We start from the raw sequence: 10,098 nt of genomic DNA, 5'->3' as shown, positions 1-10,098 counted from the left end.
ACATTACATTGTTTAGATGAAAAATAAAATTGTTTTTGAAAAGCTGGTACTGTCAGAAGCAGAGCCGGTCCCTGCTCTGGCACAGGCCCATGAAAAGAAAATTCTAACCAAAACAAACTAAGTTAAAAAATCCGCATGACAGTAAATACTGAGGGGCTTTGCCAGGTGGGTATTGGATATGAAAAAAAGTCCCTGAATGATAAAACTACAGAGGTTGATACAGCCTTCTTTCTGCATTTGGACAGATTCTGGCAGACAGGGCTGTCATCTGCTGCTAACAAGACCCTCAGATGGTATCACATCTGAAATAATAATAATGACAGGAGGCTAGACAAAAGATGGTGCTTAGTTCTGATATTTCCAAGCAAGCTTGTGAAAAAGCTGTTTGTTGCCCACCCTGTAACATTTGCACCCTCACCATCAGTACTCAAGGCTCTCTTTTTTAGATTAACATGATGAAAATGGTGGGGGTTTTTCTGCATTTTAATATAATGGCTATTGAATTTCCACTTCAGGAAGGCCTTCCAGACCTGAAGAAATAACTGCTCTGAGGAATGTAACTTGGACTGGATGCCTTTCATGCACCATGGACATTTAATTTCTTCTGCTTTGGGAATGGGAAATCAGGGAAGTGCATGCTGGGATGGTTGCTGCTGTTAAGGATGTTCTGGACAGGATTGCAGATGGAGGCAAAGCACTAAAATACACCCAGCATAAACTACCCAAAGAAATATAATCATTTTCATCCACAAACTATTCTACTTAAACAACTTAATATACAACACCTAGTTTTATTTTACTAGTATAAGATGATTAATACTCAGATTACATCAGAAGTCATTCAAACTGTGCCTTACATCATCATAACTGAAAAATCCTTTACAAAGGGTTTTTGTAAGCTTTTGATTTTTCTCTCACATTTCTAGTTCATCAACTTGAACATACAATGGACATGCACAAGCAGGATCTCCTGACTAAGGCACTGAACACAAAATAAATAAACAAATGAGAAATATTATTTTATCTCTTTATTTTCTTTTCGAGACTATTTTAATATTGAAGCCCAAGTTGTTATTTTCAAGGGACAGGGAAGGGGGAAAGGAAAGGGAGAAAAGTTATGAAGACAAATTATTTTATTTAATTTATGGTTTTGTGAATGGTCATTTCTGTAGGCAACAAAAGGTTGTTTTCTTAAAAAAAATAATAAAACAAACAGCACCATTAAAGAAAGCATGATCCCTGAATTCTAAACAAAACACTGTCTTGAAACACAAAAAATTGCTAAAATGCTTGTTTCACCCAGTCACATCTGGTGGGGTAACAAAGCAAAGCATAACAGCATTAAACTGTAGCAATCTTGCTGAAACCAACTACACCCCCTTCTGAAGATTCAGAGAACCACTTTCCGAGCTTGTCCTGTGGGAGTAACATTTTCTTTGGTAGAGGACTGAAGGAGGGTATTTACTTCACTGAATGTGGATAGAAAAAATATCTATGCACGATAGGGATCTCCCCAATAAATCTGTATTTCTCATGCATGTTAGGTACGAGTGGATTTCACATTGCTGTTATACTGCAGGAGTAATACTGCCCTATAAAGGCATAGAATGGCTAATGTTGAACAGATGTAAACATTCAGAATACTGACAAAAAAAAATACATACACACAAAAAACCCTGTACTGAAAATGTGAATCGAGTTAAGTTTCCATAAAGCAGAAAAAATATTTTACAGCAGTACAAGAGAATTATGGCAACAAAGTAAAGCACTTTTCTTGTAACATTCATGAACAGTACAAATACAACAAAGTTATTCTACGGACTAAATTATTCTTTAACTATCAAATATAGTACAAAGCGAAATATTATGTGCTATAAAAGAAGCAGCTCCTTAAATTAGACTAAAAAATGCTTTCTTTTCTTTCCATTGGTTTTACAGTGACAAAGCATGATGACCAAAGACAACAGGATTTCATAGATTCAGAAACATTTAGCTACACAGGTCCATGATAAAGCCACTGAATATTTCGTTGCTTCCCCCCCAGTGTTTGCAGAGCTACGGAAGATGAGCTGCTGCGCCGCTGCCAGGAGACTGCAGAAGTCATTCAGTGTTCAGAGCAGGGCCCTTCACGTGTGTCAGCTAAAATGATCCCTTTTGGTGACACTTCTCAGCTTGAGTGTTTATCCTGGTACTTCACCACACCTTGGAGAAACTGCTAAACCAGAGGCTACAATAATGATTCTGAAATTGTGCGTGTGTTCATAAGGGGAAGGGGGTGCAGCATAAGGTAATTTTACTTCAGAAATTGCATTATAAAGCACCATATGCACCAGCTTAAAAACTGTGCAAGGAATTGCAGGGCCCTGAAAAACCATCTGCACGTTCTGTAGCTTACCCTGACAACATGCACCACCCTCAAGAAGAAAGTCTATAGTACAGAGAATATACCTTTCACTTTATGGCTCAACCTTTATTTTTGTCTTTTAAATGCTATTTCATGTACTAGATCTCAGCAGATAAATAAAATGCAAACAGGGAGCATCCAGTTCACCATTTCTTAATTATTATTTTAACATTATTTCAAAGGGAGTTTCTGCTTGGAAAATTATTTCAGAACAGAAACACACAAACACACTCACTGCAAATGCCCTAACATTATCTGCATATCTCACAGGTACGCAATTAAAACAATAGAGGGAGGAAAGAAAAAAGAGTTTCTCCCTCTCACCCAAAAGTGCTGCTCCAGGGGTAGGAGTAGGGGGACAATTTTGGAGATTCAAAAAAAAATAAAAAAAGGTAAATTATACATGCTGGACACTGGGACACATACGTACGTACACACAAACACAGAGCAGTGTGTTCTTAAGTAATTCTTTCACCACTTTTCAGTGCATAAACTATTAACACCCCACGGTGCAAACTGCATGGTCATTAGAAAACACGATGACATTGAGCCTGAAACCAGAACAATCAAACAACAACAAAAAAAGGAATCATTCAAAATTAACTTCTGAATGTGACTGGGTTCTTACCAAGGGCCTAGAGTCGCTCTCCCCTAAGCATTTGTGTGATACCAAAATCCAAGTAAGGTTTTCAGTCACACTAGGATTCAATCAGGCTCTCACATCACTGCGGTTGCTTTTGAGTATTTTCATACCCTAAACCTAATCTGTAACAACACTTCACCACTGTGTCTAACTAATGCTCAAATTTATTCCTGGTGCAACTCCAATGACTCAAAACTGAAAGGAGTGGAACTGCACTATGGAAGAGTTTGGTCAGTTGTGTAATGTAACATAGCACCATCCAGTCTAATGCCATTTTAAATACATTTTATCGTGATCTCACACATGCAAGTTGCAATCCTGATACAAAAATGATGACATGACACAAATGAGTGACCTACCACATTAGTCACACTCTTACCCTTTGAACAAAGTAAAACTATGTTGTGGCCAGAATTTATTTCTGTATTATGTCAGTCAATACAAGACCTATTTCAAGATGCAAATACAAACAAATATTGACTTATGTGCTGTGGACAGGAAAACCTGAGCTAGAAATAAGGATTCCCAGCAGGCTTATATAAACATAGGTAAATAGAAGTCTAAGACTGGTTGCTCTCTTTTTCTTTTTTTTAAATAGAAGTATCCTAGCTCTACAAAGTATAAATACAATGCAATACAATTCCAATACAAAGGCTCCTCAAATATGAATCTGATACGCACTGACTGACTACACTCACACTTACTAATTAGTATTGCCCAGGCGCTGTTTCGTCAGCAGCTGGCATAGCAGTGGATGCTAATTTTCACTTGGTTACTTTTAGTTTTTTGCTTGTGTGGCTTATTTTCCTACCAGAAGACCTGAAAGTGCTGAGAAGCCATTCCTTAGTTCACGTCATATTAAGGAGCACTTTTGTACAGAAAAAAAAAAAGGATTATTGTATCAGCAACAAATTTGTTCGTTATTACAAATGGCCTTTGTACCACACAGTGTCAAAAATAATATTGATATGTTGCTAATTACAATAAAAGAGAACATCAAGGTGCACCATAGAGCTTCCTATGACAGGAATGTATGTTGTAGATATTCCAGCTCACTTTTAAGACAATAAATGGCATTTATCATGCTCGTGAACATGGTCCCGCAAGAAAATAGATGTGATTCCTTCATTCAGCAGAACCTCACTAATATGCCCCCGAGTCAGGGAGACCGGTTACAGCTGATGAAAAGTACACAAAAAAGATCAGATAAAAAAAAGTATACTCTAAAATACAGCATACTTTCCACTTCCTAAACATAGCTCTATCATTCACATTAGAACTTCAGAATGCAACAGTTCGCTGCACGATGAAACCAAGCTCTCTTACATCTCACACATTCTTACTACACTGCTCTCTTAAAACTGTGCAAGGAAAATCAGTTTTCTTGGGCAGGCTGTAAGGTCTTTGGATTAGTGAGGTTCTACTGTGATGGTAAAAAAACCCATTTCTCTTGACTCTGATATTTGGGCAGACCCAACCACATACTGGCAGATGGATGACTTGAACTCCACGTTTTGTGTTCTTGAAGTGGGAGTAAAAAATAACCCAAGGTGTTTTCATCTCCCCAGCAACTGCATGTGCTTTATTCCTTTATAATATTTTCCTTTTAGGTGAATAGGACTCCAACATCACCGTTTTTCTTTTCTGCTGTTATGGTGGCTAGCACATCTGGAATGCAGCTATAGTCCTGAATGTAAATACAGTACTGGATAAATACTGAAGGTTACTTTAAAGATGCAGTATCCCTTTTAAAAATACATTTTGCTTCCAAATTTCTAAAAGGGGTCTGACTTCCTTTAAGAAAAAAAAAGTCAGTGCTGTATGTACTTCTAAGAATTACTTTAAATGACAAAACTCTGAGATGTTACTTAAATAGAGTAAGTCACATAAGAGGAAAAAGAAATTATAATCCAACATTCAACCAATATGCAATTAAAATCTTTTCTCATTCATTCATCAGAAGAACACATCATTTTTAGGCCACAGAAAGGCTACAACCTCGAGAACCGATGACCTAAGTCTGACCTTATTTTTATATATATTTGGGACTGACAAACCTAGTGGACACGTTAGAGAGACAAATACAAATAAAGACCATTTGAGTGAGAAATAGGAAGAAAAAAAGAGATCTATAATCTCCAGCAGAGAAGTTACTTTCTCCAGACTCTACTGAAGCCAATGTGTTTCCAGTGTTGGTCCCGCTAATTCATCACATGTACAAACCTTTCTTAAGGAATCAACAAAGAAGAGATGATGAGTAAGATTTGAGTTCCACAGTCCCTGGCAGGCACATAAGGAAACCTCTCTAACAATCTAAATTCCTCTTTCAGATTTCTTTTGTTAGGTGAAGTGACTGTATTTCAGACCTAGATAGTGAAAGTCAATTGAAGAGAAAATCTTTTCTGCAGAAAAACTGCAAACTGACTTCGAAGCTACGATGGTCGGCACCCCCACCTCGCCACTACCCCACTCACACCAGTTGCTATTCAGTGTGTTATTCATTCTGCATAGTTACTCCACTTCTTACAGTGCTATTCTTCCACTGATCTTTAACTTGCAGCTCGTATCAGCTATCAAAAAGTGGAGAAGAAATGTGCTGCACTTTGTGCAAATAAATAGAAGCTACAATGACATGCATTAATGCATTTTTCTTTTTTTTTTTTTTTTTTTTAGCACAGCAAGAGAGCTCATAGATGCTTCAGTAACAAGGCTATCTTTGTTTTAAACTACTTCTACAGGTTTCCTCTTCTTCCCAGAAAATGGCACTCAGGCAGGAATAACTAAGTTCTGAAAGCACCACGTAGAAGAAAAAAAAGCCAAACAGTTAAAAAAAAATAAAAATCAATCCACTAATTGCAAACCATTAGTGGCCTAAACTGTTCCAATTTCACTGTTCCTTTGTCTGCTCTCCCACGTTGATAAGGGATACTGCATCTTTGCTTCAGCTCCTACCGCACCACCAGACAAGCTACACACAGTTTGGAAGGCCCTATGCAGTCATCATGACAGAAGGCTCCGCAGCCTTTGCACACAATCATGGCTTTCAGCCTGCAAGAGCATTTCAATTCCAGTTCATCGGCATTGCTGCTGTCAGCAAATTTCTGAACCGGGATCTGTGCATTCTGGTTAGACAGGCCTGTGGCAGTGTTTGAACCACTTCCTAAAATCCCAATCGATTTCTCAATTGCAGATGCTGCCCTTTTGAAACTTGTGCTACCAAAGTGTATTGTTGGATAATTTCCACAGAGCTGCTGCTGCTGCTGCTGTGGGTGCTGCGTCTGTATTTTCTGAGCAGCAAGTTGGGTAAAAGGCTTCTGTGGCTCAGAAAGTAAATAGGAAGAGAAATCTGCATTTTTTAATGCAAACGCTTTTAACTGTTCTTTCACTTCGTTCTGATCATAGGAAGCTTGTTTCATGCCCAGTTCGCAGCTGCTGCTTAAACCTTCCTCAAAAGAAATAGGTTCAGATTTTATATTGCTACAGATGCTTGCTGGCTGAGGCCAACTAAGTCTTTTAGTGGTTTCCATAGTAACTGTCGGTTGTTTTTGATCAGAGGGGACTTCTGCATTTGGGTGAGGAGGGGGAGGAGGTGGCAGGGGTGGAGGGGGAGCAGGGGGATGCACTAATGTTTTACTCTGCAGAGTCTGAGAGGCACTGGCAATGTCATCACCTTCCTTAATTTGAATATTAGGGGAAAACACACTTCCTAGCCTCAGCTGGTGAGCTGCTGTAGAAATATTCACATCTCCCAAACCCTTCTGTTCCAGGTGTCTGCTAAAAGCAAATGCGTTGCAGCCAGGTGGGCCTTTTGAAGTAGTTTGCAACAAAGCTGCCGTAGGAATGGGGCCTCTTGCAGCCATGGACATTTGGTAAAAATGCTGTCTATGTGAGGTACTGGCTTCTGCGTGAAAGCTGCCATTTTTATCAATGTGAAATAAGCTCTGCTGGAAACTGCATGAAGGCAATGGTCTCTTCTGCTGCTTGATCTCTGGACTGTGAGCGATCCGGCTCTGAATGGCGTGTTTGTTAAGCCACTCCTGCTTAAACGGCTGTCCGTGCCCTAGCTGATTCATGCTGGAACTAATTACACAAGGAGCCACTTTAACATCTGTGTCCATTGACACCTTCCCAGGCTCACATTTAATTTGAGCATGTTCCCCTATAGTCCTGGCCATCCTCTTTTTCGGATGGTTTTCACGCTTTCTGATTTGTAGCGGGGCTATGCTGCCTGCTGTAAATCCTTTACCATCTGGATTAGGAGAGTTGGAAGCATGTTCAACAATATTTCTCTCGGCCACTGCTGTTTTACATACTGAGGTAGTTTGCAAAGGCAAAGGAAGCCTGTTAATTTCTAGTTTGGCTCCTGATCTGGGCTGCGGCAGCACTTTTTCTAAAGGCAGATTGCCTTGCAGTAACTGTGTCACTAAAGGATTGTTGGCCTCCACTGACGACAAGCGACAGCTAGAGCCCCCAGCACTCGTAACTCTCTTTAGGGTTTCTGTTGCCAGGGACAGGGAGTCTTCCATGGAGTCCGCGATGGATGTCTTGGAGGTCTGTGGTGGCTGCACACTCGTGGCTATTTCTGCAGTCTGGACAGGCATTTCAGGTCCTGTAAAATCCTCGGTGTCCATCCTGAAGCACTTGTCAGACTCATTAGTTTCCGATTTAACAGGAACAGCAATGCTTGTCAAAAGACTCCTGGATTGCAGTTCTGGCATTTGTGTGTAACTGGAAGGTTCGCTTTTGACATTTTTCAAGCAGCCTTGCTCTGCGTATTCCTTATGCTTACCAGGGGTAAGATGGCTGACCACTGGCTGGTCTGTGTTCATTGCCTCCTCATCACGCCAACAAATTCTATTGTTAGTGTTGTACTGATTGGCACAGGCCGCATTGGCTTCATTTTTCAGTGCTGAAGGGCCTCTTAGTTGCTCAGCAAAGCCTTGGCTGGTAGTAACCACCTCAATTAACTTATCTTGAGGAGCAAGAGGCACTTCTCGAAGACTTGAACACCCTGCCTGCAAGCTTTTGCTGTCTTGCTTTGCTGTAATGGTGATAAAGCTGGAACTGTGCTCAAGGTTTTCATTAGTGACCACTTCAGGCCTGCTTATGACAGACACCTGAGGACAGGCTATACTTTGTAAGGCAGCTTCTGTCCTTACAGGTCTGCTCTGCAGGTCAATGCTGTTCTCTGTGTTTTCAATAGAGGAAGAAAGTGACAGACTGGAATTCTGGTTCGTGGTGTGGTCAACAATGACTTTACAAGGTATAGACCTATTCATGGCAGTTTGCGTGAAGCTCAATGGCTGAGATTTACCAGAGAGATCCATCCGGTTTCGTGTTCCAGAGCTTTTTTCTAAGAGATCAGCATTCAGTTTAGTAGCGTTATCATAAGAGCTTATTGTCACCATGTTACCAGTAAACATTGAAATGGGTGGCCTTGCAACAGAATCTGCTGCTGCAAGCGCCTCACTGCAACTTAAAGCTGACCTGGCGGTCGTGTGGATGGAGACAGCGCTCTGCTCGCTACACCCGGTTATGGCTATCTTATCAGAAGGAAATCTGTTGGTAGTCCCCACTGGGGGAATCAATACAGAACTACCAGAGAGATGATTTGGCAAGTTACTTGCAATAGATGAAGCTGGCACAGTGGCATAATGACTGGAGACTGCATTATTCACATTGCTACTGGGTAGTGGCAACCTTTTGTCATCAATGGCATTTGATAAGACTGTGTTGTCTATGGAGACTGGTACATTACTGTTATCAATACATTTTGGTCCAACAGTTATGCAGGGAGTATCAGCCCCTTGGATGGTTTTCAGCATATTTATATTACAGGCTGAAATTGCTGTGTTTGCGCTGTCAACAGACATTAACACAGAGGATTTATCAACAGAACTTGCAAAAGAAAGTTCTTTAATTGCTCCAGACATAGCAGTGCTGCAAACACACACAGAGACTGAACTTTTATTATAAAGCACTGGCACACTGTTACTTTCAGTAGAGGTAGATGAAATGATTTTCTCACACAATTGTGGCACAGGTATATTTTCATCAGAACTGTGCACAGATATCTCAGTAGCAGTTTCTGGTAATGTTGCTGTGTTAAGGGACTGCTGCAATAAAGTGGTGGTCTCACGGTGATGAGAAGACTTGTTGCTAGGGGACCTGCAGTTAGGATTAACTATAATGACACCAGTAGAACCTTCAATCTTTGTGTCAGTAGTCGTTGGTATCTCCAGAGATGAGGTACTACTTTCCTTTGAGCTGAACTGTGACTTTGATTCTTTATTAGTCTGGAGTAAATGAGCTCTGGCTTGATGCTTTGCAAATAGCTTGGCCTTTGTTTGCTCCTTGATGTGTGCCAGCGTTCTTGTCTTTCCACCTTCGCATGGGGTCCCCATTGCTCCAGAGACTATGCTCGCAGCTGCTGCCACGGCTGCTGCAGCTGCAGCTTCTCTTTGGGCTCTTGCTTGCTGAGCTCTTGCTTTGATATCTGCCAGAGTTCTAGCCCCAGTGTTTCTCCCACTGCTGACTGATGTACTTGGGGAAACTCGAGGTTCTGGTTTTGAAACAGGTTGGCTCTTGATGATAAAAGGTGGTCCAATTTTTGAAAGCTGAATCTAAAGGAAGATAAAGAAAAAACCCAGTAAATTTTAATGAGATCATCAACTCACTAAAATAACAAGCTGTCTCTTTAAAGGTCAGAGAAAGGTAATGAAGGGAATTACTGTTCAGTACAGGTGGACAGAAAACTGCTAACACTTCAATATTTACGCTTCAATATTTTATCATCCTCCAGCGTGAATAACTGACACCTGTATTAGCCTACTCACACTGATCCTTCTGACAGGAGGAAAGATTGAACTAGATGACAACATGATGCTTATCAGATACAATTTGTCAGACCTGTTTCATATTCAGTTCATCTACCTGAGATGATCAGCGAGCCTGATGCAGTGATACTGGATAAGAACCTGCAAGCAACCCCTCCCTGCAAACGTGTGAAAAAGTAACCATCATGTAGTGCCTTTCTCCTTGGTCTCCAGTG

General features: G+C 40.6%; 1 protein-coding gene across 1 annotated transcript in view; it reads right to left on the bottom strand.

Annotated features, from left to right (window-relative positions):
* Positions 1–1,013: 1,013 nt before the first annotated feature.
* The window catches only part of ASXL3 (additional sex combs like 3, transcriptional regulator), a 114,283-nt gene continuing 105,198 nt past the window's right edge, over positions 1,014–10,098 (bottom strand). Inside the window, exon 14 of the mRNA XM_017727397.1 lies at positions 1,014–9,670. Within this exon, the coding sequence (XP_017582886.1) occupies positions 5,996–9,670 (3,675 nt within the window). The 3' untranslated portion in view covers positions 1,014–5,995. The remainder of the gene's footprint in view (positions 9,671–10,098) is intronic.

The sequence above is a fragment of the Corvus brachyrhynchos genome, unplaced genomic scaffold (genome assembly GCF_000691975.1).
Source record: "Corvus brachyrhynchos isolate BGI_N302 unplaced genomic scaffold, ASM69197v1 scaffold60, whole genome shotgun sequence".
Lineage (NCBI taxonomy): Eukaryota > Metazoa > Chordata > Aves > Passeriformes > Corvidae > Corvus > Corvus brachyrhynchos.
The sequence above is the reverse complement of the archived record's forward strand: the minus strand, read 5'-3'. Positions and strand labels throughout refer to the sequence as shown.